The 27,617-nt window shown below is 46.7% G+C and overlaps 2 protein-coding genes across 4 annotated transcripts; one reads left to right on the forward strand and one right to left on the reverse strand.

Annotated features, from left to right (window-relative positions):
- The first annotated feature begins 445 nt into the window (after nucleotides 1-445).
- fbxw11b (F-box and WD repeat domain containing 11b) lies at nucleotides 446-18,411 on the forward strand. 3 transcript variants are annotated; one of them, XM_049029485.1, is made up of 14 exons: nucleotides 471-603; nucleotides 4,415-4,513; nucleotides 7,741-7,806; nucleotides 11,347-11,566; nucleotides 12,533-12,719; nucleotides 13,089-13,179; nucleotides 13,293-13,430; nucleotides 13,516-13,634; nucleotides 14,090-14,339; nucleotides 16,089-16,207; nucleotides 16,437-16,547; nucleotides 17,085-17,163; nucleotides 17,361-17,525; nucleotides 17,633-18,411. In XM_049029485.1, exons 1-13 carry the CDS (start codon nucleotides 565-567, stop codon nucleotides 17,520-17,522), a joined length of 1,680 nt encoding a protein of 559 aa, XP_048885442.1. In that variant the 5' UTR covers nucleotides 471-564; the 3' UTR covers nucleotides 17,523-17,525; nucleotides 17,633-18,411. The 3 variants fall into 3 exon arrangements, with proteins under 3 accessions (XP_048885443.1, XP_048885442.1, XP_048885444.1); XM_049029486.1 differs by lacking the exon at nucleotides 4,415-4,513 and having other exon boundaries at nucleotides 446-603; XM_049029487.1 differs by lacking the exons at nucleotides 4,415-4,513; nucleotides 7,741-7,806 and having other exon boundaries at nucleotides 480-603.
- Nucleotides 18,412-20,152: 1,741 nt separating this feature from the next.
- LOC125751045 (fibroblast growth factor 18-like) lies at nucleotides 20,153-25,725 on the reverse strand. Its single transcript, XM_049029506.1, has 5 exons — nucleotides 23,397-25,725; nucleotides 22,413-22,452; nucleotides 22,138-22,315; nucleotides 21,426-21,532; nucleotides 20,153-21,276 (listed from the first exon to the last, which is right to left on the reverse strand). The coding sequence occupies exons 1-5, from the start codon at nucleotides 23,426-23,428 to the stop codon at nucleotides 21,007-21,009; spliced, it is 627 nt and encodes a 208-aa protein (XP_048885463.1). The 5' UTR covers nucleotides 23,429-25,725; the 3' UTR covers nucleotides 20,153-21,006.
- Nucleotides 25,726-27,617: the final 1,892 nt, after the last annotated feature.

The following is a 27,617-nucleotide window of genomic DNA, read 5'->3' on the forward strand; positions in this document are numbered from 1 at the left end:
ATCATTTTGAATCAAAGCGCATGCTCCCCATTTTACTTATACAACGGTTGTATTCTGACATTAATATTCCAGTTTATTTTGGGGATTTTGGTGGCCCCAGGACATTAATCCTGCCAAGTACTGCCTAAATATAAAGACAGCATTTTACATCTAAAATGGTATGTTTTATACAATTGGGCACGTTATCTGAAATTAAAGGTTTTCTCATTATTTTTTACCATTTTTCCCCTTCACGTATTTTATCACAAATTCCAAAGACTCTTCTGTGATAAAGTCAAACGTTTCAGCCCATTTATGTATTAGCCCTACCCACTGCAAGCCAAGCTAACGGAATTTCACAACCCAGTACGTCCTTTCCGCTGCCGATGCCGCTCGGCCTTTACCGAAAGGGGGCGGAGTTCTTCTTTGCGCCGTTACGTAGCCCACAGCTGCCGGGGTAACTCTGCCTTTGCCGGAAGGGGGAGGTGCTCTTCCTCTGCGTGCCGTGACGTAGCGCGGCTGCGGGCCGCCGACGCAGGGCTGGGTTTCCATTTTCATTACCAGAGAGGCTTGGGGAACAACAACATGGAGCCGGATATTGAGGACAAAACGTTGGAGCTTATGGTGAGTCTGCGAAGGAGCCTCTTTGTTTCTGCCAAGGGGATAAGCTGAGGCGTAAAAAGAAAGTTAACCGGGAGTATCAAATGAGAGAGGAAGAAGGGGAAACCTTTCGGGTGTAGAATACGGAGTCGCCCTGGATTGACAGAGGAAAAAAGGAGGGGGAGCGAAACCGAGATACAATAACCGATACGAGGCCTGGGGTCGCAGTTTTATGCTTAGGAGGCTTTATATCCTGTCCATTTACTGGACCCCGGCGTCCGGCGCAGCGTTACAGCCCAAAACCGAAAGGTGACGCTCGTTTGGGTGATTGAGGTCGAGGCGGGGTGTAGCGGAGGGCACGTCGGAGGGTCGGAGGCCGTAAACTCGGCAGAGTGTTTCACTGCGGCGCCGCTGCGCCATTCGGCCCGCTTGTCGGAGGCTCGCTTTAATCACAGGAGCGCACGGCGGGCCCCGCAAGACACCCCGCTTGGTGCGCTGTAACTGCTGCCTCCCTACCCTTCACGGCACTTGAAAACCGCTTATTGTTATTATTGTTGTGAACTTTGTTTTCTTTCGCCGTGTACGTTTGTGCCTTTTTCGTGCTGCGTAGAAGGAAGTGGTGAGTCTGGAGGCTCCGGGATCGTGAAAATGTCTGCCGCCTTACACGTTTTATCATTGTAACTTAAAATTGATTTGAATTCGGTTCCGGAGGTGATGCTCTGTGCGGTCGATCTCACTGCGGATCGGTCCTGTCCGGTTATGATTTAGGGTTTATTTAAGCAGCTGGTATGCCGATGGCCCGAGAGTCAGGGGCGGTGTGTTTTTAGATTTTGGTCTGGATTCATATAACTGGAACAGTTTCAATCAGTTGATTGCGGTACAATTTAATCCCAGTACATCCTTTTCTGTGTATGTCTGCGCCTGTTTGTATACTGGGAAGAAACGCCTGCGATGCCCGAAAATGTACATAAACCGAGTCATACTTAATTTAATATGATTCCTGAATATTAAAAAAAAGAATAATCCTAACCTTTCTTTTTGTCCCAGGTAAAATGTTGGGATGACAGTGGAAAGAAACTGGTGTTGCTCCAAATTAGCATAATACGCTGTTTACTTTGACAAAAAGTGATGCTGTCAACTGAAGCGTTTCATCCCATACTTCTTTATACAAATCGTCTTACTGATTTCATATAATATACGAGTCTCAATTTAAGGGTTATATCATTAAAATGTTTTGAGGCATCATTTACAATAAAAACTATTACGGCGATATGCTTCAATATTTTTGTTTCTGGAAACCTCTGACCATTTCAGTGGCGAATTGTGTCTTTGAATAAATAACACATTCATATCTTCTTCCAACTAGTCTGGTTAAAATAATAAAAGATATTAAATGTTGTAATGAGTCGGAGTATTTCTTAGACCTAAATTAATAAAGCTGATTAATATATGCATCTGATGGAGTTCAGATAATTGCAGTGTGTCCATGGCTGATAAGTAATGTCGCACTGTCACAACTATTACTCATTTTGATCCTAATTAAAATATTTTCTGTAATTTTATTGTACCATAATCATTTGGATAAAGGTTAAATGCTTTGATAGAACACAGATTTATTTTCTCCTCCTAATTTCTTGCTGTTGGCATCGTATTTATTTATTAAATGTGAAGAAACAAGGTTTGCGTGAATAGGTGCTGCAGCAGTATTTGCTTTACATAGTTGATGGAAATTGGAAATTATGGGAGCCTCCGTTCTTTTTAATACCAGCTGTCAGCTCTCTATCGGTGAGTTCTGGATCGTTTGTACTCGTTGCTTCCCTGGGAGTGGATGCCTTCATTTCGCTGTCACTGCTTGGTAGAGCTCCGCGGAGTGCGCTGAGGCCACGCCCACATCACACTGCTTTTGAGTGGCTCATCTCATTGGCAGGCTTTGAAGCCACAGCAGTGTTTTGCGCCAAGCTTACTCCAGTCGTGTGTACACAACACTGAGGTTTGGCTGCATGAGTATCTGCATGAGGAGATGGGAGGAGACGCCACCGGGAGACAGCTCTGTATCCCTGATGACGCCTCCTGCTGAAGAGGGGGCTACTTTACAGGCCCCCTCAGCTCCGCTCAGAGCCCGGAGTGGCCAGCAGTGATCCGTTGTGCTGTGTTTCCTCTGAAAGACTGCCTCGATCAGCTCCTGAAGTCCTGTGGAGCAGTATTGTCAGAAGAAGGGGTTTTGAGACTACTGGCGATGCTCACGCCTACAGAATTACCAATTACATTGTTGGCCACGTTGCTTCATGTCATAGCGTGTTTGTTAATCAGTTATGTTAAGAGATGGAGTTATGGCGTTCACTCTCTCCCTTCCTGGTAAGATGTTCTTTGTTTCCTTGGCTCTTCTGACTTCTCCATTTGACCTGAAGATGCTTTTAACCTTTTTACATGCCTTGCCGTACAGTAGAAAGCAGCCGGAAGAGAGCTTGCTCAACTGAGCTGATATTCTCTGGTGTGGGACACTGTAGCACTGTCAAATGGTAGTCTTCCAGTCAAGCAGTCTGTGAGATGCCAGGGTAGACGAATCTGGCAGAGACCCTAAGCGACCTTGCAGCCTAACAGTGGTACAACTGTGTGTGTGCATGCATCTTGTAGTGTGCCTGCTTTTACATGTCATACTGTGTGTGGCCGCCATCATCCCTCACCATGCGCACAGATTTTCGTCTTATCAGTACTGGTATGGAGGAGGTCATCAACCTGGTTCATCAAACAGGCTTCTCTTACCCTTTGCTATCTTCTTAATCTCTAGTCATCTCTCTAGACAGTTTGAATTGAACATGCAGTTTTGTATTTACTTGTGATGTAATCACTCTTTTTGCCACTATGCTGCACAAATTTGACTCGGGTGACTCATCTGACCAGCCCCCACTGATCCTGCTGTTGTCAGTGACACCCCCCACCCCTGCTGTCCCTGTTGACACTGACACTGCCCTGCCCCTCACTGTTCGCGCTGACAATACCTCATTCACTGCCCAGTCTGTCCCCTGCTTTCTGTGTTTTTCTTATTGCCGTTATCTTACAATTGAATAAATATGAATTACTGTTTATTTTTTTACTTCACTTAGCCAGGATATAAAATTTGCTAACAAAATGTTAAATTTTACCCCTAAGACAAGCATCATGCTTTACTAACAAGGAGATAATTGGTGAAAATGATTTTTTATTAAGTTTTTTTTCTGTTTTTTATATTCATATACTGGAATATTAAATTCTACCATGATGTCTTGCATAGACTCCTTGCTGCTAGTTTGTCTGCTAAGGCATCCTCCATATGTTTTTGTGTGTAGAAAGAGAGAATATGCACTGCGCTGGGAGATCCGATCGGGTAGCGACACCACCTTTTCCAGTGAAAGTAATGGCTCTGGCTCCCACCTCACAAGCACCACCCCTAATGCTCACCTCTCGCAGCTGGACTCTCTCTGCGGGCTCAGAGACCGGCCCTCCCTCTAAGCCCTCATTGTCCCACAGTCACAGACTTGCACATCACGGTCCAACACTGGCAGGAAAACCCTCACGTGCACACGGGCAGCCTACAGTGAAAGTGCGAGTGCCGCCTTGTGATTGAGCACGCTTGCTTTGGGGGGGGCAACTGGCTTTCAGCCCCACCCTGTGGCATCTCTTGTGAAGCAGTAGCAGTGGCGGCGGCTGGCCCTTGCGTCTCCCCCACTCCCCTCTCCATCTAGGCGGCTCTCCAGAAGCCGCACGCCCGCGTGCGTGTGTCCGTGTGCGAGCGTCTGCGTGCGTGCGGCTCTAATAGCTGTCTCTCCCATCCCCCACCCCCTCTCTCTGTCTGCAGTGCTCTGTGCCTCGCTCTCTCTGGCTCGGCTGCTCCTCGGTGGCAGAGAGCTTGTGTGCACTGAGGTGTCTACAGAGCATGCCCAGGGGCCACAATCAGGTGCTGCTCTTACTTCCTCCTGTGTGCTGATGTGCCCGAGCCTGCCGTCGCCCCCCCACCCCCCCCCCCAGACTCCCACCCCAAGCTGTCCATTTTGTCTAGATCCCATTGGTGTGGCCTTACGGGTGACCGATATTGAAAAGACTGCCTTTGCCCGAGTGTGCGTGATGTACTGCTTACTCTTGCACCTTTCAGATTTTACTCCTTGTAAGGGAAGGAGATAATGGTGGGTGAGGGGGGGTGGTGGTGGTAGGCAGGGGGCATCCTGTGAGCAAGGGCGGTTATGTCAGCCCTTTGGCCTTGAGTCTGTGTGGCTTCATGAACCTTTGGGAATCTGTCTGACCCCTATGATGCTTTGTGATGTTCTTGTGCGATGCTCCCTGACTCTGTGGTGCCCAGGTTGTGTGATGCTGTGCAGCTCTGCCCGATCCATTGCAGCTTTGCAGCACATGCGACCTTCTGTAGCTGTTTGAACCTGCGGGACTGTGTCTCTTAGTTTACTGAAGGCTGCCCCTCTCCCATGTTCCCTCATAGTGGTATAATCCTGAATCTCAAAGGCTCACTTGACCATCGGAGTCAGCCTTTTTTAGACAATTGAATTCTGAAGGAAAGTAATTTTAATATTGCCGACAAAGCTAACTTTTCCCCCATAAAGCCACTTAAACTGCATGTCAAAAATTCAAGACAGGGCTGTTCAGTGGGGGGAATAGCGGGTCAGGGTGCTCATTTGCCTGAAACTCCTCCATATGTAGCCAGAACCTGCAGAGTGTGAGAGAAAGCGCTGTTGCCTCGTTTCCACCAACATGGAGCTGCTGCCGGTGCCAGTACCGGTGCTGGGCTGGTTCTTGCTTGGTGCCTTTTGAGATCCTACCTGCGTTTCCACTGGATTTATTTTGATCTATTTTGGAATTTAAGTTTTTATAAGCTGCCAAACCGATAGTGTTTTCAGAATATGACTTGTTGCACTTTGTCTCTCTTGCCTGTCTCCATAAAGGCTCCCCTGTCTGTGTGCGATTCTCGCTCACTGTTTTACCGCTGTCCTTTTAAGGATTGCACAATAAGAGTCTGCTAAAACTTTTACTTTGATGTCCGCCTGATGATCTCTTCACCTCTGAAGAGTCACAGTATTTTATTAATTCGACCTGCGACATATACAGTTTGATTTAATAATAATCTTCTGTTTTCTGCAGAATAAAAAACAATGTGATGTTGAGTCATTAATGTGAATTGTACAAGTTAATATTTTATGTAAAATCTTATTTTCAGCAAATACAGTCAATACTATTTTAAGCTATTTTACGACATTTTGTGTCCGTAAAGGCTGCCCTGTCCATGTGTGTTGTTGTCGGTCGCTGATTTACCTCTGCCCTTTTAAGGATCGCAAAATAAGTCGGCTAAAACTGAACTTTGCTGTTCATCTCATGATCTCTTTGCCACTCGAACACCACAATATGTTATTTATTCGACCTGCAACATATTTATACTTTAAATCTGGCCAGCGGATTGGTCTTTCATTTTTCACAATAAAAAAATGATGTAACTTTATTCTGGTAATAAGCTGGCAGGTTGTTTCGCTGCTGGCACCGGTGATATTAGACTAAACCGTATAGGTAATGGATTGAATTTTCTGGGTACGTGGAAGGTTTGACATGATACTGTCCCACTTTCACTGACGTTGCAGTGCCAAAATCTGAGCCCAGCTTTTCTGGGGTACCTTGCTGGAGCTGTTTTTTCTGGCCCGGGGCCATTTTTTTGCGGTGGAAACTTGCAGAACCAGTTCTGGATTGGGGAGAAAGTCCGGCACCGGTACCAGCACCGCATTTGTGGAAACGAGGCATGTGAAATGCTTGCTCTGGTGGTCCTCAAAGCAAGCTGGTGTGTCCTTTGCCAAACCTCACAGACCTGTAGGCCTTTGAGGTTCATCACTGTGAAGCTACAAAGCAGGATGGACCAGTGGAGGTAAAAAAAAAAAATATATATATATATATATATATGTATGTATATAAAAAAGACACAATATGCAAGAGTTTTTTTTTTTTCATGCTGGGGTGTCTTTGTCAGCCCTGGGTACCACTGGCCAAGCTTAGCAGTGGTGATGTCACATTCTGTGCCAAAATGTCTGACTCCTTTTCGCCCGATTGCCTGCTCTTATTGCATGTGCACGCGCTGCCTGATCTCTGACATGCCTGCTTGTCTGCTTGCTTAAGTGTGACAACCCCCCCCAATCTCCTTCTACACACGCACACACACACCCTTTCTTAACATCTCATAAACTGAAACGCACAGACACAAAGGCAGGTCTCCTCTCCCAGTGGGAGGGTGGTAACCATGGTTACCGCTGTCCTTCCATCGCAGCCATCCATCTCCACCAATAGTCATTGACATGCGTGTGGGCGAGCACAGGGGTGAGTGGGGGTGTGAGTGTGTGTCTGTGTGTGTCACATGAGTGAGTGAGTGGACTGTATGTGACAGAAGTGAGAGAGCATTCTGGGTTTAGATACATGGACTGTAGTATGCAGTGAATCGCCGAGCTGTTACTCCCGGGAACTGCCTTCAGAACCAAGCTGAACTATTGTGTATCTGGGGCTCTCTTCCTGTGTGTGCTGGATCACCCAGTGCCCTTCAGCGTCTTGTGGTCCTGAGCCTTGTGCCTCGCTCCAGGTCTGCACCAACACTTGCTACAGAATGGATCGGGTCGGGATATGGGTGGTGTTAGCCTGGGTGTATAAGGTAAAAACATTCCGATGTGCACTAGGATTCCTGTAGGGGTGCTACAGGACAGTGTCTTGCTTGCCTCTTGTGTCATGTGGTTTGATTTCCCCTTCCCCCGGATGAGCACTGCATGTCTATCGTCCGCTATCCTTGGCCATGTGGGGACACTGGACACGGCCATCGCTGGTGTGGTGACGATATTTAATTATGGCTGTCGCCGAAATACCAGCAGCTGCAGCAGTATTAAAAACCAGTGGTATTGCAGTTGTCAGCTGTTGCGGAGGAGTGGGGTAGAGTTGGGAGAAGCTGACACTAGACTGGCTGAGGAAAGGTCTACAAGCAAACACTGTGTGTGTGTGCCATGTGACCTATCATGTGATCTTCCCTATGCTCCACCCTGTCCCTGAACAAGCCACCCCCCCCCCCCCGGGCATCCTGCTGTTGCCTGTGTGTCATCCATGGTTTCCTGCCCCCTGCCGTTCTCACCATTACATCGATCTCTCTCTCTCTTCCAGAACACCTCGGTCATGGAGCCTCAGAACGAGCTCTCCCCAAAGAAGACCTCTGTGCACCTGGGAAAGGTGGGGGCCCGTAACTGCTTGCCTTGCTGACCTTGATGTCCCGCCCCCCCCCCCCCGCATCCAAATGCTTGAGTCTCTGTGCTTTACTTAAGCTATCCAGCTCAAAACTCTGCACCGTTTTGCCCCTATAGTGGTCGCTGGGTGTGATTTAACTTTTGTCTGTTTCTGCACCGCATTCAGCATCTGTTCACTAATCATTTCTCAAATACTAACCATTGGTCAGAGCTAGGGGCTTTGATGCCAGTTTTAGTGAATCAGGGGCACAGGGTCACAAAGTTCTGCGGTAGTTGGGTAATCCGCAGTCTGGTCGTTTCGGTAGACTGGAGATGTACACGTTTTGTGAAATAGCGTTTTATGCCATGCAAAGGACTCCTGTTTTGATTAACCTTTATAATTCCCCACAAAAAAAATTGAGCTGACTTAGATCTTTACATGACATCACATTTAGAAAAAAAAAAAAGTTTTAAATATTAGGTTAAATTTGACTCCTGGAAGATTTTTTTTTTTCTCCAGGACATAGCTTTTGTGAGATTTTATTTATCAGATAGGGGCTTTGTGGCATTTGCTAAGTTACTTGGAGCTGATCAGTTAAAGTTACTGTGTTTGTGTAGGAACTGGCTAACTGGCAGCCTACGTTAAAATGTTACTGCAGATGAAGATGGGTTGCATATGTAGCTTTGGGTTTAAGAATCTATTATCTTACCTCTCTTTAGGACTGTACCCAGAGAGCCATTTAGTGAGTTACATTGCAGTATATCCATTGTTTACTAAAGACTTGATATGTTAAAACATCTCAATTCAACTAAGGGTACATATTAATTTAGCGATATTGCATGTTGACTGTGACAAGCAGTTCTGTATTATATAATATTAGAACAACAAGCAGTTACTTCATCTTGTTCATTTTGAGCAGAGTTCATTTTGTTTCAGTGCTGCCATTTTGTCCAGCCTCTGCCCTTATATGCCAGATCAGGAAGGAATGATATTGATCTGGGATTTTGCTTGGTACATATTTTCTTCGTTTCATGTTACGTTTTGTCAGTTGCGCTTTGGTAGATCTGAATTCACCCCCTTTGGGGAAATGAGCGGCCTCTCTACAAGTGGAGTTTGTATGACTGGTGTGATTATAGTCTTATTTGGTTAGTTAAGGGTGAATTTTCAATAACACTTAAAAACATTTTGCCATTTCTATCATTCATGTACGTGTCGAAGGAAGGATGCATTAACAAAACATCAATGCATGTGATTAGATATATCATGGTATTAAGCTTTGCTACATCATCGAAAACATCTGAGTAGTAAACCTGGCACTGCCAGAAACTGCATCTCCAAAGTGTCCTTTAATTGACTGGCACTTCTGTTCTCTTTCTGTTTGTATGTAATAATTTATGCAGTTCATTTTGTTGATACCATAAATTGGGAATCTGAAGCTACACAGCCATTGGTGATGACATGGGTTATATTTGTCTTGTGTATGTGAGGAGCATTCTCTGCTGGCTGTTCTCCAGTGTGTGCATCTGACAGATTATTTAGTCTGCAGCCTTAGAATATCTGATGTTTGGCTGGCTGAGAAATGCGGCCTAGTTTTACACCATGTTTAAGGTGTTTAAAGATTATGTGAAGTTTATCAGACGTGACACACATCACATCAATACTTGATAATGTCTAACCAGAGAACTGTGAAGGAAAGGCTTTGCTGGTAACTTTTTTTTTTTTCCCCCCCTACCCTTCCAGACATTATACCACCTTTATAGGGTTTCGGAAGGGAACTGCGGTGGTCCACCTGGTAAAATTCAGCAGACAGTCTACTCTAATATTGTGTAGTCGGTGACCTGCTGCAGTGAATTAACCCTGTCTGGCTTTATCAACATTAATTGTAGTGGCAGTATGCAGTATTTGAACCTCGTGTGGTCTTATTGCAAAAGTAACAGTTACAGTGATTATTTCCACTGACTTTGTTCTTAGGAATTAGACGTCTTGAGCTGAACGCCAAGTAAAAATGTCAGATGACCGTGTGTCTGACAGAGGTGTCTTCAGAGGTTTGTCCAAAGTTTGACGTGCAGTAGTCTGGTCGTTCACATACTTTTTACTTTGCCCAATTTAAAAATGTCACGTTCAAATTTAAGAATGCATTCAGTGTTCCTCCGGTAGGCAGTAGTGGGTGTGAATCGCGAATGTGGAAGAACTCATCCTGTATATAATGCACCCACCTCCATGAAGTGCACCGTTGCATTTGTTCGGTTGTAACTTTCAGGCACGAACGAAAATTAAGCCAGTCTGTTCAATGGTTTCAATAAGCCAACTTTTTACTGAAAACTGAAATATGCAAATGTTGAATGACATCAAGTGTGGATAAGTTAACCAGAATTATGAAATGTTCCTGTGTGTGTGTCTGTGTGAGAGAGAGAGAGGGAGATTGAGGCCTTGAAAATACACAAGAGACATTAAGCTACACTTTAGTTAGGAAAAACAGCATATCAGGATAAATACAAGCTGACATTCATTAAGACTGGCGATGTAGAAATGGGGAGGGGGGGGGGCTGCCAAGAACATCACCCCTTGCACCTGACCACAGTATCTGTGCACGCTGCTTCATTGGGTAACTAGGAGCTTTAGGTAGCGTCTGCTTTAAATATCTGCTCAGACTGCAGAGTAAGTGTCTGCTAGTGGCAGGTTGCAATCAGCTGGCTTATAAAATTGACAGACTTATCATCCACCAACTAAATTTACCTGCATTTGGCAGGTGATCTGGTGCTAAGTTCAGTCCCTGCAGCTAGCTAAGTAAGTAACTCAATGCTTTTTATTCATCTGCAATATTAGTATTACTACAGAAATAATTTCTTTGGGGCTGTTACAGTTCTGTTTGCTATGTGGATCCTCATCATAACTAATGTTTTGGGCTTATTTAAGGTAGTAGGTAGCTTGGAAAACAAAGCCCTCAATGGAGGGTTTTTGGCGTCACACTGCTGTCCCCTTGAAAAAGGCTGTTGAACTGAATTGTCCCAGTATAGAAAATTCAGCTGTATAGATTATTTCAACTGTAAGTTGATTAAAAGCACCGAATAAATATAAGTTAGTCACATGGAGCATCTTGCCATTATGGGGTCTTTGTGAACCTCTAAGTGCGTTTGTTTTTTGATTTAATTCCTCACAATGGATGCCAGCTACTTCAAAGAAACTGCATTGGCAGCGCCACTGCCGTTGTCTAGCTATACCTTCACGATTGTACCGCACCGTGCCGCACTGAGTGAACTTATGACCCAAAATTCGATACATGGACGGTATATCATATTGCTGTCAAGCTAGTAGTTCATGTAACTAACAGTTGTTCTCTTGTGGATTGACGTATTACATCCTTAAGAAAAGATCTAGGGGTATTTTACATTTGTGTTTGTGTAACTGTTAGTGATAGCTTTTAGTGTGCCGTGTGACCGTTTCAAAGGGCATTAATGGGGACAGTGGGAATAATGGTGCCGATTTGCAGAATGACTCCGGCGTTTCGGTGCAGGCAGCAAACACACATGCCTTTCTCCCATCCAGATCAGCAACGGGCCAGTGACAGGATCCAGAAAGAGGCCGTCGGAGGGCAACTACGAGAAGGAAAAGGACGTCTGCATCCAGCTGTTCGACCAGTGGTCCGAGGCCGACCAGGTGGAGTTTGTGGAACACTTGATCTCTCGCATGTGCCACTATCAGCACGGCCACATCAACTCCTACCTCAAACCCATGCTGCAGAGAGACTTCATCACCGCGCTGCCCGGTGAGCCGCACACACCCGTTTCACACCCTCTACGGCTGCCCTGAAGCCTCTGGCTGCCTTTTCATCTGTAATGGTTGTATTATGGGTGTGTGTTTAGTACTTTGTGATGATGGTGTGACTGACTTGGGTTTGTTCTTAATTACAGTGGATGTGTGAGTGGACAGCATCATACTCTGCCTGTAAACAAATTCCTTGCTTTACCCAGAATTTCACGTTTCTGCTGTTGCCGCCCATTACTTTGAACAATGTCCTGGCATATGTACATATTTGCACTAAGGCTGGGTATTCCCAAATAGCCTATGATACAATACTCCTCACGGAACCAGTGTCACAATTTAATGTCACGATGCATCATGATATTACCATTGTATCCAAATTGTTGACATTCCACTATTGAATTAATGGAACTACTAAAATTTTTAAATGGGCAAAATTTAATTTACAGCTTTTAACTCCCATGGATGAGTCAGAATCTTGAATAAAGTTGTTGCACATTTCAACTCCCAGTTGCATAAACTACATTCTTTGTCCATACATGAAGTGCAGATTTCTGATTTTGAAATGGAAAATGGAGGGAGGAAGTAGATTGAATCATTTCACTTGTGCTTTAACATTTCAGGGGGGTACACTTGCATTTTTGTATTGCAGTGCGCTTGGTGTCGGCTACATAAACAATATAATTTTAATCAGCAAGTGTTGAAAAAATGTAAAATAATCTCAGCCCTTCCCCCTTGTAAAATGGTACTGATATAAATGAATAAATCGATACAAAGGTTCACAATGTTGCTGAACAAACATGTTAAATCTCAATTTCGAGATTAATCACTGTATTAATATAGCTGTAGCGGACACACAAGCACATGCCGATACTTTTGCACGGTCTTGCACGTGGTGCCCTCACACGTTAGCTTTACACAGGAGGCGTGCAGGTGCACAGGGCATCCCTGACGTCTCATCTGCCCACAGCCCAGGGTCTGGACCACATCGCGGAGAACATCCTGTCGTTCCTGGATGCGCGGTCGCTGTGCGCGGCTGAGCTGGTGTGTAAGGAGTGGCAGCGCGTCATCTCTGAGGGCATGTTGTGGAAGAAGCTCATCGAGCGCATGGTCCGCACAGATCCCCTGTGGAAGGGCCTTTCCGAGAGGCACCAGTGGTGAGTGGCAAAGGCGGCAGGGCTGGGGAGGCAGTGTGGGAGTCGAGACGTTCAGACAGGGCCGGCTTTAGCTGTGGGCAATTGCTTAGGGCCCCCGACCTGCATTTTGGAGGAAGTGAAATAATTATGTTTTCCTGTTAGCGGGGTCTCCCAAGTAAGGAGCCCCTCAAAGTAGAACTATCCTGCTTTCGGGGGGGTCACTTCAGAAAAATTCTTGGGTGGTTGGAAGCTGTTTGGAGCTGGGGAGGGGCCGCTCTCTTCACAGTACGACTACGGATGTGACTTCAAATGAGAAGACTTATCCCTGTGTCCTTGGCTGCGTTTTCCTGGAACCGGAGGCCTGAAATATTTCTGTCTGCCTCCCCGCAGGGAAAAATATCTGTTCAAGAATCGCACGACAGAAGTTCCGCCAAACTCATACTACCACTCTCTGTACCCCAAAATCATCCAGGACATCGAGGTAGGTCGGGGTGGCATTCCTACTACTCGCATCTCCCCGTTTTCTCTCCGTGGGTGTAGCCGGCCTCTCTGTCCTCACCACCGTGACCCTGAGCGCCTGCTCTCCTTCTGCAGACGATCGAGGCGAACTGGCGATGTGGGAGGCACAACCTGCAGAGAATCCAGTGTCGCTCGGAGAACAGTAAGGGAGTCTATTGCCTGCAGTATGACGATGAGAAGATCATCAGCGGGCTCAGGGACAACTCCATCAAGGTGGGCATGCACTAGTATGCAAATGGGGCATGGGGATGAATTAGTCTGCCTACCCCCAGTTCGTCTCCCCCTTCTGCCCCTACAGATCTGGGACAAGCAGACCCTGGAGTGCTTGAAGGTTCTGACGGGACACACGGGCTCAGTGCTGTGCCTGCAGTATGACGAGAGGGTCATCGTCACCGGCTCCTCTGACTCAACCGTCCGGTGAGGCGCTATGGTGACCAGGGCAATCTCGGCTGGGCGCGGGGGTCAAAGACCAAAGGCAGGAGCTTTCATCATCCCTGCCCTAAAATGAATGGTGTTGGGGTTAAGTGTTACTGAGGTTGTGAGTGTTAACAAACATCTTATTGACTGGGTCGTACTGTTCTGGTCCCAAGCTGCTATTGCAGGTGCCCGGTACAGTACATGACACCGAAGCTATTTAAATTCTAAAATTTTTACGTTTTTTATATTTTTTCTGCTGTTAGCTATCTTTTCTTTGCTGTATAATCAGTAGTATTTGAGTATTATGGATATGGTATATCCCGCTGCCTTTAGCCATTAAATCTTGTTTCCATTGACATCATTTCAGCTGGTCAGGACCCAGCTGGTGTCTTTTTAACTGCCCGTGGGTAAATCTGTGTGTGACCTGTGCTTCCCCCCACCCTCCTCACCTCCAGGGTATGGGACGTGAGCTCTGGAGAGGTGCTTAACACCCTCATCCACCACAACGAAGCTGTTCTGCACCTGCGCTTCTGCAATGGGCTGATGGTCACTTGTTCCAAGGACCGCTCCATCGCTGTGTGGGACATGGCCTCGCCCACCGACATCAGCCTGCGCCGCGTGCTAGTCGGACACCGCGCTGCCGTCAACGTGGTCGACTTTGACGACAAGTACATCGTCTCCGCCTCCGGGGACCGCACCATCAAGGCAAGTCTGCTGCTGCCAGCCTGGCAAGGCCGGTGGTAGGGGGTGGGTTTCTTAACATCTCCGCGCTTCATCCTTCCTTCATAATTCTCAAATATTTACATGCGGATTCCGTATTAGAGAAACATAAACACGTTTGGGGCATTTTATATGTTTATTTTAAAATGTCTTCATCTATCTGTTCAGTGTAGGAAATGAGTAAAAATCACTGGGCCAGTCAAAGTTTAGGGTACTTGTTAAAGCAAGACGGTGTTTATCCTTTTGGATTCCTTTAACTGCTTAAATATTTATTTGCATTAATCGTTGACACTGCTAATATTTCTTTGTTGGTTGTACCAGTGGAAAGAAGTTTGCAAAAAAAAAAAAAATTAAAAACCTCCATAAGTTGGCAGGGGTGAGTTGGTTGGGTAAAATATTAGCATTCAGCTGTATAAATAGGAAAGGGTAATGTTGTAATATTATAAGCTATGTGAGGCTGTGGTTACATACCTTCCACTGCTTCTGCCAAGCAAATAAATAGAGAAAGGAATTACATATTTGTTTAGCAGACGACTGTATCCAGACTGACCTTACAGAGCTTGCTGTCCGCGCAGATGTTCAGCAGGGGCCGTTCAGGTTACGCGCGTCCTGAAGGCCCGCTGGATGCAAACCTGTGAGATCAGCTATTTAGCATCGGCACCATCTGCTTTTGGGGGGGGGGGGGCATCCTTCACGGACTGATTCGGTGGATTAAAAAAGTGGTTTTTACAGATTGCAGAGTATGGCAGGACACCCTGGGTGAAGGTGATGCAGTTTAGTCTGGGTGCTGGTGGCCTGGGGGGGTTGCAAGGCCTGACAGACGTCCTGTTTTTTTTTTTTCCCTCCCCCCCTATTGGTGAATTCAGCCATCCAAACAAAAGTATTTTTATCTTCTATGGATGTGCCACCAGGTGGCAGTGTTATGGAAGCATATGCTGCATGTTGCCGGAGGGTGGGGTTGGGGGTGTATCTTAAGACTGGTCTTATTTTTTCTTAACTCGAGCAAGTAACGTGACTTTGTTTGGCTGTTACTTGGTAAACCCAGGCTAGCCAGTTCTTGTAAAGGCTTTGCTTTTCTGGTGATCGACCTCAGGTTGTTCTTTGAATTTGCTACTGCTATGAGTGTCTTTGCTTGCTGGCCTCAGGGAGCAATGACTTAGCGCAGGTGACGTCCCAGTCACAGTTTGGGAATTCAGCCTGAGCCCCAGGAGGTCCTCAGTTCCCCCTGGCCAACCAACACATGCTTTCCTGCCGTATGAAAACATTCACAGACAGCTTAAATTAGGGGGGGGAATTATTTCAGGAAGAAGGTGGGTCTGCTCAGATTCGTAATTCATTCACTTTGAAAGACGTTTGTGAAATTGTTCGTTTCACATGGATGGATGACTCCCTCCCCAGCCCTGCCACCTCTCTCACTCACCACTGGTGCCTCTTGTTGACCTTTGAGGCATGACCCTTGTAGTCTCTTAGGTGTAGCACTTAAATACCTGCCAGTTGAGGTGCATAGCTTGCACGTGTATACCAACGTAGACAGTGTAATCTAAACGTAACCATGAAGACCTTGCAAGCAACCTTTCAGCGGCTGGATCGCAGTTCGCATCTGCCTGCTGTAGGTCAGAGTGAAAAAGCCCAACGCTGGTCAGTCATAGTGCACTTTGGGGTTGTGCTCAGTGTTGGGTTTGTTGATGGGTTTGTCTGAGTCCGTCCTCACACGGTGTCCATGTCCATCCCCAGGTGTGGAGCACCAGCACATGCGAGTTTGTCCGGACCTTGAATGGACACAAGCGGGGCATCGCGTGCCTGCAGTATAGGGACAGGCTGGTCGTCAGCGGTTCTTCCGACAACACTATCCGGTGTGTGTGTGTGTGTGTGTGTGTGTGTGTGTGTGTGTGTGTGTGTGTGTGTGTGTGTGTGTGTGTGTGTGTGTGTGTGTGTGTGTGTGTGTGTGTGTGTGTGTGTGTGTGTGTGTGTGTGTGTGTGTGTGTGTGTTCCCGCATGCCTGCATGCGAGAGAGACGGTGAGCTCCCTCTGCAGGCTGTTGAGCAACAGTACACCATGTCTAATAGCACATTATCTCTGCAGTCTGTGGGACATCGAGTGTGGGGCATGTTTACGTGTACTGGAGGGCCATGAAGAGCTGGTCCGCTGCATTCGCTTCGACAACAAGAGGATTGTCAGCGGGGCATATGACGGGTGAGCTCCAGGCACCACCAACACACCAGCCTCTAAGCCACACGGGGATTTTCTGTCCTGCGTATCATTTTCTTCTAAAGCTTGTTTGGGTGTTTTGCTGTTTTTGTGGGATATCGAAGGGGCATGTGTGCCCGCTGCCATCCGCGTCCTTAAAAATGCTTAACGTGCTCTTCTAATTGCCTCAGTGAAAAAGCAGCTGTACAAACAGTCTGTGAGGTAAATGCCGTGAGCCCCATGTGCTGTCCAGTAGGACGGCGGCAGCTAAGCAAACACATGACGTAACGCTCGTTCCCCTGTGACTGTTAATGACCGCATGCTGCACCCTGCTTTTTAATGACTATTATTCTCTGGGTGTTAATGACCGTTATTCCCCGCGGTGTTATTTCCCCTCGCTGGTTCTACATTTTCTGCATGGCGTTGCCAGCGACACGCCGTCCGCCATGGGCTAACCCCCCAACCACGCCCCCTTCCCCCTGAACCCATTCCTGGAGTTGGTCTAGGAAAGGAACTCAACATTTCCTGTCACCGTTTCTGCAGGAAGATCAAAGTGTGGGACCTGCAAGCTGCTCTGGACCCAAGAGCCCCAGCCAGCACGCTTTGTCTGCGTACACTGGTGGTGAGTGCGTCCCGTGTGTGTGTGTGTGTGTGTGTGTGTGTGTGTGTGTGCACACACATTGAGTTTGCGCCCAGCCACTCTTTGTCCCCTGACTGCACTGGCATCATCTTTGGCGCACGTTCTCTCGCTAAAATCGGCACCACTGCGTACCGTTGGCCGCTGCTGCCGGTGGCGATGACGGCGATGATGTTTTCCAGGAGCATTCTGGCCGCGTTTTCCGGCTGCAGTTCGACGAGTTCCAAATCATCAGCAGTTCTCACGACGACACTATCCTCATCTGGGACTTTCTGAACGTTTCACCGAACGGCCAGACAGAGGGCCGATCGCCTTCACGCACCTACACGTACATCTCCAGATAGCAGGTATGTGCCCACATGCTCTCGTCAGCCTCTTGTGTCTCCAGGTGGCAGCTTCTAGCGTGCGGTTCTGGGCTCTGAGGCTCAGCCGCTGACTGCTCTCTCTCCTGCAGGATGAATATGGCGGCAGGCGCGGTGTGTCCTGGAAGGTTTGTCTGGTGATTGGCTGTGTCTGTGTGGGAGATGGGAGGCCAGCGAGTGGACATAGCCTCCTCCTCCTCCTACTCCTCCTCCTCCTCCTCCTCGCTCCCCTTCTCTACCTTCTCTCCCACAGTCTGGGTGTCTCTCAGCCCTTGTATCTGCCCCACAAACAGAGCCTGGCCCCCCCTCCACACCCACATGCACACACACACACTCACGCACGCACGCACACACACACACACACTCAGTGGGGGGGCTGCAAGGCTCCCAGACTGAGTGAGCGTGGGGCAGGTGCCACCACAGCGCCAGTGAAGGGGCTGGGGGGCGGGGGTTCGGGAGGGGCTTCTCTGTTCTGAGTTCCGGTCCTAAGATGCGCAGTGTCAAGACTTCCTGTGTCTGGACATCCTGTTGTGGCACAAAGGGACACAGACCCCCCATGGAGACCCTGCATGTGCCCAGCATCTCATGCTGCCCCCCCCCCCACGTCTTTACCTCCCCCTTTTTTTAAATTCCAAAATGTCTTTTTCTTTGTAATATTGTACTAAACATTGTAGTTTCTCGCTTTCCCATAATTCCCCCCCCTTTCTCTTTCATTCTTGCTGTCTGCCTGCTTAGGTTTTCAACGGTCTGTATCTTGGAGCTGAATTTAGCTGTAAACAGAATTTGTCTTGTCAGAAATTGTGTTGTATATTGAAATGATTTTTTTAAAGAAAAAAAAACACATTATTAAGAATAAAGTACTTGACTGTGAGGGTTTGGTCATGCTGCCCAATGCCTTTTAACTGATTTTGGTGTGTGTGTGTGTGTGTGTGTGTGTGTGTGTGTGTGTGTGTGTGTGTGTGTGTGTGTGTGTGTGTGTGTGTGTGTGTGTGTGTGTGTGTGTGTGTGTGTGTGTGTGTGTGTGTGTGTGTGTGTGTACACACCCTGGTGTGTGTTCTTCAGTATTTTCCGGAGTTTGTCTTGCAGTGTTCATGCTCATCCCCTAGCATGTCTGTTAAGGACTTGGCTAGTAATCGTCTCCCGGAAGTGTCCCCTCATACATGCGGTTCTTAGACATATGTTGGGGTGTGTTGCTTTCTGGTGCCTTTTGTTTTGTCTGGACCTGCCTTGCTAGGTTTTTGCCTCAGTAGTGCTGCTTGTGCTCTGCTGTGCTACAGATAAAAGGGACCTAAAAACCTTAAATACTTATGCAGAGTCACAGCTTTGTAAATGTAGTTAATGACCGACTAGTAACTTGTACTTCCTGTAGTTCCATGGTCCATTGAGAGACATTTTGCCCAGGTGTGGTAATTATATCTAGGAGTTTGAACTGGGGGGGGGGGGGGGGCATGTGCCCCCAATATTTACTCTCTCCTTAGCTCTTGGATGTATCTACAGGTATGTTAATGGGTTACATTTGCCAGGTGTTTTCTATAGTGTGGTTTGTTAAATTAGCTGGGGAAGCTGATCCCTTGCAGAAACGGCCAGTACTTTTACACACACACGCTATGTGACTTGGCCACAAGGTGGCGATAAATGCATTCCCACGGAATTAAAGCTGTGCGCTGAGAAAAGATTCATTTCATCAATGGAAAAAATACTGTGGATTTAATTTGGCAGTATTTTGCTTTTTTGTCATACTTAGCAGCATCTGTAATCATACCAGTTGTAATATTTCATAACATTTCAACACCTTATCCTTTCATTGCTTAGTCAATATTATTTTTCAAAACATCTTAGAACACTTATACATTTATACATCTTGATGATATATGGGAGTGATTGGCGTCGAATACCTTCCTCATTGGTACTACACCCGGGAACCCAGTTTGAACCTTTACCACTGTTTCCCAATCTAGTCCTCAGGGACCTGCAGACCGTCCACGTTTTTACTCTACCGGGACCTGGGAGGGAGCAAAAACATAGAGACTGTGCCTCCCAGAGACCTGGTTTGGGAAGCATTGCTTTAGGTTTGTACACTAGTAGTTTAGGAGTCTGGTAATGATGCTGTTGCCATGTTAGAGCATTATGTTAGTAATTGAATGCGATGGTGTTCCGTGCCAGTGCAGTGACATCATTTTGTGATGAAAGGTTTAAATCCCTCCCCCTTCATTTGAAGCTTTGCTTCACTGATTTGTAAGTCTGTGCCCCCTTTTCCCCCCAGAAAACTGCTGTCTTTGTCTTTCCATTCACCAAAGTAGCCGCAACCTCATCGTTTCTGTCTTAATTTCTTCCCCCCCCTTGCCTTACAAGCAGCTAATCTGAGAATGTTGAAGTTTTGAGGTCACCGCAGCAGTTACTCATACTAACAATAATCCCCCGGCAGTGACTCCTCTCCACCTTTTCCACTTGGGCTTTCATAAGCACATCTGTGGGATTGTAGCGTTGATCCAAAATGCTGGAGGAGCGATTCATCCAACCGATTCTGCCCACTGCAATAACGATCAGGCTTGGACTTCCTGTACTTACTGGGGAAGTCAAAATGTAACACAGAGCCAACTCGTAGACATCGGTTATATGCAATAAAACATTAACTTTTTAATAAATCAAAATAGCCTTAAAATGACTGCAATATACAGAGGTGAAAATAAATAGTTTTATAATAACAATAATAATAATGCTACTGTTTGTCTACTTGGTCCACTTAGTACGAGGCTGTGGTAATCCACTTGATGTCCAGTACCAGCACTGTCCACTGTGCTGGAACAAAGCGCCCTGTCACCATCCCACACACGTACACACGTGTGTGTGATAACACGTCTTTGGTATCCAGGGTGTCTTTGGCGAGTCTAGGCTTTGGTACAGCTTGGCTTTCGTCTTGCAGTCTGAGTGTCCATTTCACCAGGTGCGAGGTGGTGTGACTGTAAACAAGCACTCCTCCCAGAGGGCCCAGGTCACACCTAACATATGCTTATTTACACATGTAATTAGTTTGGGGTTTTTTTTGTCTGGAGCTGGGGAGAGATAAGTGCCCTGTACCACTCTATAGTTTTTCTTCTTTTTAATCTTCCTGAAGCACTTGTCCATTTCCTGGGGCTTTGTCCATCTGGCTGAGAATGCTGTCTTCCAGTGCTAAGTCTTTCCCCTTCAGTCTGTGGTGCGGTGGGACAGGGTCCTGGTCTGACCACTGCTAGGCGCTCTCTCTCTCTCTCTCGCTCTCTCTCGCTCTCATTCTGCTCCTTGTCTCCTGTATCTTACTCATATGGTTTGGTCCATTCCAGCAAAGACTCCTGCGCAATAATGGAGTTTCACTGGCAGAGTAAATTCATCCACTCACGTCTTGATCTGTGTGACGACTTGCTAACGGGTGGGTCGTGTATGTCTGTAGCATGTGTGTCTGTGTGGCCGAGTGCTTTAGCCAGATTTGCTAGCGGTCGCTAACCGCTCGCACCCTCTTGCTCCGCTTACTGACGGTGGTGAAGCGGAAAGGCTGCAGGTCGGGCTGCTCGCCCGGAGGGAAGCGCTTCAGGAAGTGCACGTCCTGCTGGTTATGCAGCGTGTGGGGGCCTCGCCGAGGACGCCCCCTCTTGGTGAAGCCCACGTACCACCCGGCATAGCGTGCCGACATCAGTGCTGTGTAGTGATTCTCCAGCACCTTCTCCACGAAGACGCAGTCAGCGCTGCGATTGCTTGCCTTCTGGGAAACACGTGCAGCAATATCATGAGTCAGTGTGGCTGTCATGCCAGGTATGGTATCTCCACCCAAAAATAAAGGATAACCTCTATAGGTGAAGCTATATCTGTTTACAGTATGTTGAGACGTGTCGTCAGCCATTCCTCACTCACCTTGCCCACGAGTTTCCCTCGCCGGTTCATGCACAGGTAGTAGTTGGTCTCCTTGCCACGTATTCTCACTTGGCTGCCGAAGGTGTCGGCTTCCACTACGAGCTGGGCTTGTGAAGAGACGGACGAACAGAAAGGGGGCGTGATATTAGTAAAGGAGTATCTAGAGCACCTCCTACATTTAGGCTGGGAAGGGAAGATTGAAAGATGGCTATAGCACTGAATTCATTTGTGATCTAACCATTGCCAGGTACAGGGGGAACCTGCTGTTTAGCCTCATGTGATAGACTGCAACTTTTAAAGGAGGTTAAAACCTCCTGCTTTCTCTTAATTGCATGTGGAGACTATAAAGTAATGTACTCAGTACATGAAGACTCAGTAAGCCTTTTACATACAGAAACCTATATTACACAGAGACTTTAAATAACACTTAAAAATAGGGTTTAAAAAGGAGCAGAGGAAGAAGGTCAAACCAATCACCCATTGTCCCTTTAGATCATTGTATTTCAGGACTCTTTAAAAAGGCTATTAAGAATTTCTGTAACCATGTCAAGTTTACTGTTTAACAGTATTGGTTTAAGTGTCATATTAGCATCTTTAGCGGAAACAACAATACTAAAGCTCCATCAGATGACTGCCTGATAAGCCCCTGCCGCACATGCGTACGCATGCAGCCTGCGCCCTCGGAGTGGAAGCTCGTGGGAGCGCGCCTTACCATATTTGTCTCCATCCTCTCCACGGGCGCTGATCTTCCTGCCCAGCACCTGCAGGTGTTTGCCGCTGGTGCGGCTGTACAGCTGATAGACACGATGCTGCCTCCGACTCATTGCGTCTCGAGCCCTCGTCTGGTTCTCTACGTGCACACTGAAGTTGACGCCATCCCTGCCGAACACCTTCAGACCCCCGCCCACGGTTACGCTGTTACTGTGTACACACACACACCAGTAGCCTCAAATCTCTACTTGGATACATGCTTGCAGAGGCTCTTACCTGTAAAGGATTGTTCACCACCAGCAATGTCTGAATACATCTGAAAGAGAGGGAGAGACTGGAATGAGTTATAAAAGAGAGTACTGTCCTTAGGCTCTGTCAGTCTCTTGTCGGTGTGCTTTGGTGAAAAGCTCACAAAATAATGTCAACTCTGAGAGAACATGTCCCAGCATGTGTCATCTCTCTCGTCCATTTTTCCATTTCAAGCATCTCCTGCCGTCTCTGCACGGGAAAGCTGAGATTCCTGCCAAGCATTTGATTCTTGAAAAATTCCTAAAAGCCTGCATCGATTATCTTGTCAACTAAGTATTAATCAGCCTTGCATCTTCCCCTGCACTCTGAATGGGTACTTGTGCGCTTCCTGTTTGTGTCCGAATGTGTCAATGCCCATTGCATCCTGAGGTCTCCCCATCGGCTTTCCTTGTACCTATGAAGTGCCTCTGTTTGCTGGAATGGTGCTGTCGTCAGATCTGTCACTGGACAGCTAGTCTCTGAGCATTGCTAGTTCAATCCCAGCGCTCCCATGATTTTAAGTTAGTTGATTGTAAATAATGATTAATAAATTGACAAAATAATACAAGAATAATTGAGGCATAAATTGTTTTTACTTGTGCAATACAGAACAAGAAATATGGGAGAGACCTAAGGTTTTGTACAACTGAAATCACTGAATAATCAGGAACCTGGTGTTCAGCATCTGTAATATCACACTGTGTCATTTTACACTGCACACCATCCCGCTACCCTCACAGCTGGAATATAGTATCCCGACCACTATTCCACACTAACCAACATCTGGAATCCAGTGCAGTAACCGCTACTTCGTGCTAACCCACAACCCTCATGTCTAGAGTCATCTGCTATAACCAGTGATTCATAGCCCTCAGGACTACAGTAGGAAGTAACTTAACATGTCTGTGCATTAGGTGGTGACTGGTCAGAGTAAACCGCCGTTTATGTTACAGTAATAGTGGAGTAACTTACAAGAAAGTCAAGGCGGAGAGAATGGACTGCATCGCTCCCCCAAGCGACCGTGAAGCTTCAGCGCACGTCTGTTCCCACGGTGGATTCGAAATATCTGAGCCAGGAAGAACCGTTTAGCTGTGCCGTCCTTCTAGGAATAAGCGTCCGATTATGAATCCGTTCGGTGGATGGAGGGACGTCGTGGCCAGCCGCCAGTCCCGTGCGCATTAGCGGTGAGCGGCGGGCCCCTTGGTCGGGCTGAACACGAGGGTGGGGTGTGTTCCGATGGGACGCTTGTGCCACTGTGGTTGCAGCTGAATAAGCACCACTCCGTGGAGAGCCGTCTGACAGGGACTTTTAGTGCCGCGAGAAGAGAGGGGCAATAACTGATTACCACGCGGTGTCAATAAAAGAGTTTGCTCACTTTAATTCCATAGTTAGCTGGCTTATATCCCAGTCTTTCGCAAGAGTTTGGTCGTTTGAAACATAAGGTCGCCAGGTGGGTTGCGATGGGAGCAGCCAGTTCGTCACTGATGCTCCAAGGGTAGGATGTGAATGACACAGTCTTCCGCTGTGGCTAATATCTTCTTGTCCGGCGCTGGGGCAGGCTCTGCATCGCTTCCTCTGTCTTTATAAATCCGTTTTGAATATATACTTTCCTTTTTTAAAAATTCAGTTTACAATGATTTTGCAAATAAAAAAAATAACCTGCTACTGGTTGACGCGTAAAGAGAGGAAAAAGAAAGCAAGCATACGGAGGAATGAGTTTTATGAATAGGAAAGGCTTGGGGTGGGGGTGGCAAGAAGGGGAGAGGGAGTTGGTCTAGTTCCTGTGATGCTAGATCAGTAGCCGCGGGAGGGAGAAAACCTGGCCGGCGTAGGGATGAGGACGGCAAAAAGGCGATGGTTCTGCGGGCTTCGAGTGCCGCTCAGTGGAAGCGGTCATGGTTATGCCTTCCGGAAAGGTCGGCGAGTCCAAGGCTTTTGGCACTGAGACCTGCAATTGCCAGAAGACATCACTGAGAGCACGAGCAAGGTCCTGCTTAGAGGACGTTTAATAAACGATCAGAGAGAGTATAGCGACAGCTTTGTCGGTGTAGCAGATACAACTAATCGCGGCGGCAGCGTGCTGGGGATAAATCCACACCGCACCTGATCCGAAGCGCTGTACGCGGCGCGCTGCCTGTCGGCGACTCTCACTGAGCTCCAGCACAATACCAGCCCAAAAACACGCAGATGACATCACCCTTTAAAATTTCGGAGGAAAAAATGCCATGCGAGGTCTTTTTTGTTGTTGTTGTTTATGCTTGCACGGTGAAATTTGCACAGTTCAACTACCAGCTCACAAAATTCCCAGTAGAAGAGTGTAGACTGTGATTTTGAAGTTTCAAGTTGGGTGCGTTGTCGGTGTCTCCGCTTTGCCCAGAATCTGTCCGATACGAACGGTGTCCGTATAAAAGCATGGGCAGATCCTCTTAAAACCTGCCCCGTCTCCGTTCTGTGTCAGCCTCGATGCTTTTCTCAATCATAAATAAAAAATTCCACTCAGTGAAATATTTTCGACTTTCACTTATATTACCTATTAATATGTGTCATGAAACGTGAGTATTTTTTCCCTCGATTTCTTTTTCCAAATAAGACCTTTGACAGAAAAAGCAAGTCAGCAAGCTTAGATCTCACTCCGAATGAAAACAGTACAAGATTTTAATAGCGGGCAGATCAATCCTCCCCTTTCCTCTCTCTCGCATCCTCCCTCTTTCTCGCTCTCTCATCCTCTCTCCCTTTCTCCTACACATTTATTGGATCCAAATGAGATTAGTTCATGTATGATGCTGATTCTCATTGTAGCATGCTGTTTAAAAATAAGTAAAACTGGATAAGCGGTCCGCAAATCTCTCTGTTTCAATGTTTCTTGAACAAAACATGAGAGCGAGTTTTTACTCAGGTCTGTTAAAACGAAAGAATACCTTTTTCTGCCTCAACGGGCTGACACCAATTGGACAACGCAAAGATAAAAGAAAAGGGGAGAGAAAGAAAGAAAGAAAGAGAGAGAGAAGTACGGACTACCGATCATCCTTAACGCAGGAAGCTTTTGCCCCAGCTGCTTTGAAAGCGCTGGGTTCTGATTTTGCGTTTCAGAACTTGAGAGAATAACAGGAACGAGTGAGTGAGAGGGGAGAGGGAGGGAGAGGGCGTGAGGGAGGTATGTAAGCAAAGAAAGGGATCCAAAACGAACATTTCTCAGGGATTTCGACTGCACCCCCCCCCCGCGTCAAAACCGCAGACACTCGGCCAGTCGGCCAACCCAGTTCGCAATCTCAAGTCGATTTTAACTTCCAAATGCGTTTTGCATGAATTATCAGTATCTTCCTAATTATTAAAGTTTGCATTTCAGACACAAAAAGAGGAGACGTAAAATGACCGTATTGTTGGACTTTGACACTGTGAGGGTAAGGTAGAGGTGCTTGCTTTTGAAGTTGCGGGGGATCTGTGACTGGTCTGTACAGCCGGTTACAGGGTAGCGGACAGACGGTTTTCCGCTTTCAGTTCCTCAGCTCTGAAATCCGTCAGTCGGGCTTTCCGTGGAAGTGTGGACGAATGGTTTTCTGGCTGTAGGGTCAGCCCTGGGTCACAGTATGAGCAGTTAGCTGTCAGAATACCCTCCCCCTTCCTTCGACGACGGATCTTGCGTGTTGACGTATGTACTCCATGAATGTGGTCCCGCTCTAGATGCGGGAGTTGGGGGAGGGGGCGCGCTTGTATTGGACCTCATTAATGAATCTCAAGGGTGTATAAATCCGTTTGACAGGAAACATCACGCTTGACCGAGGACTGTCATTCGTTGAAAATCAGTCTGTATATGAATGCGAATGGTTTAGATGCATTTCTTGTTTAGAACAGCAAAAGTGTGCTCCACCAGGTGGCGCTATGCAAATAATAGGTCTAAGCTGTCTAGTCATACCCTTAGAATAGATTAGAAAATGAATTAAAGAAAAAAATCTTCAGCTTTCCATGTACATATTTTGCATAGAAAAAATATATTAAATAAATTTGAAATGTAATAACAGGTGTATATGTTGACAAATTCTAGAATAATTTCTCTAACTGTTTAATTTAAAATTTCATTCTCTATTAACAAAGATTAAAACACGCCTAAAATGTTGACGTAAACATTTAAGGAGCTTTACTGAGTCTATTCAGCAAATCCACTCACTTTACTTTTCATATTCCCGTGGGCTCCAACATTTCAAATTAAAACTCATTCCGTGACTTATTCCGTGACTTTTAACCGTTTTATGGCTAAATACACGAAATGCATGTATTACACCGTGGTGTTATATTTGGCCATAAATGAAGTCAATAAATACTGGCTACCCTTTTGACCCCATTCCAGCACTCAAAATAACGTGCAATTTCCCTCCGGGTATTTAGAAATCCTGTAGGCTACAGAAGGAAAACGAGCATGTACTAATTAGTAACGTGTTAAAACGTATATATACTTTCTATATGCTTCCATATGTATTCAGCGTTATGGAGCCATTTAGGTCATAGAGGAGGCTATCAAAATGGACTCCCCATCTCTCTGTCTGTTTCTCCCCTCCCTTCTGTCAATTTGGAAGGCTGAAAGTGTCACAATAAGACTCCCAGTATTGACGAAATAATTCGTCTCCTTCAAGTGCTGGTAATAACGCTCAGAGATGAACCATGGTCTAGAACAGGCTGGGCTTCGCATTGTGTCTAAACCGCTTTTCCTAAAAGAGGGCGAGAGAGCATTGTAGTAAGAGTGGCAGTGTATGCCTTTTCCCCTCCCTCTCTCTTTGTGTGTCTTGTATTGATTGTTCATATCTAGCCTCCTGTGGGTATTGATCCTTTTCAGACATTTGCAATAACACACAATTGCACACATACACGGAGAATGGCGGAGAGACTACAAATGTGCTCAGTGGTTAAGTATTTTTCAAGCACCTTTGATGCTTTTGCCAGTTCTGTTAATGAGCAGAAGGAAAAGTTTCCAGATTAGCCAGAGATTACCTGGCAGTGCCTATACCCCCCGCCGCCGTGTTCGGATTGCTGTAATGAGACGGGCGCTGATTCCACATCACTCCATCCCTGTCTCGCCGTGGAGATAATGGACGCAAACTCTCCAGCTGCCAAGGTCAGGGGTTAGGGCAGGGAACACGCTAGCGATGAAGACGACACAAATCTGACAAAGAGCGTACAGGGGTATACGCACGGAGACCA

Source organism: Brienomyrus brachyistius, chromosome 10, assembly GCF_023856365.1.
Source record: "Brienomyrus brachyistius isolate T26 chromosome 10, BBRACH_0.4, whole genome shotgun sequence".
Lineage (NCBI taxonomy): Eukaryota > Metazoa > Chordata > Actinopteri > Osteoglossiformes > Mormyridae > Brienomyrus > Brienomyrus brachyistius.

Excerpts from the sequence above, each read along its gene's own strand:
- fbxw11b (XM_049029485.1), top strand. The coding sequence starts at position 565 with ATGGAGCCGGATATTGAGGACAAAACGTTGGAGCTTATG. Across the intron at positions 12,720-13,088 it reads CTTTCCGAGAGGCACCAGTG|GGAAAAATATCTGTTCAAGA; the intron begins GTGAGTGGCAAA and ends GCCTCCCCGCAG. Across the intron at positions 13,635-14,089 it reads TCCTCTGACTCAACCGTCCG|GGTATGGGACGTGAGCTCTG; the intron begins GTGAGGCGCTAT and ends CCTCACCTCCAG.
- LOC125751045 (XM_049029506.1), bottom strand. The coding sequence starts at position 23,428 with ATGCAGTCCATTCTCTCCGCCTTGACTTTCTT. Across the intron at positions 22,453-23,396 it reads CTCTCCGCCTTGACTTTCTT|ATGTATTCAGACATTGCTGG; the intron begins GTAAGTTACTCC and ends CCTCTCTTTCAG. Across the intron at positions 21,277-21,425 it reads GAGGGAAACTCGTGGGCAAG|AAGGCAAGCAATCGCAGCGC; the intron begins GTGAGTGAGGAA and ends CGTGTTTCCCAG.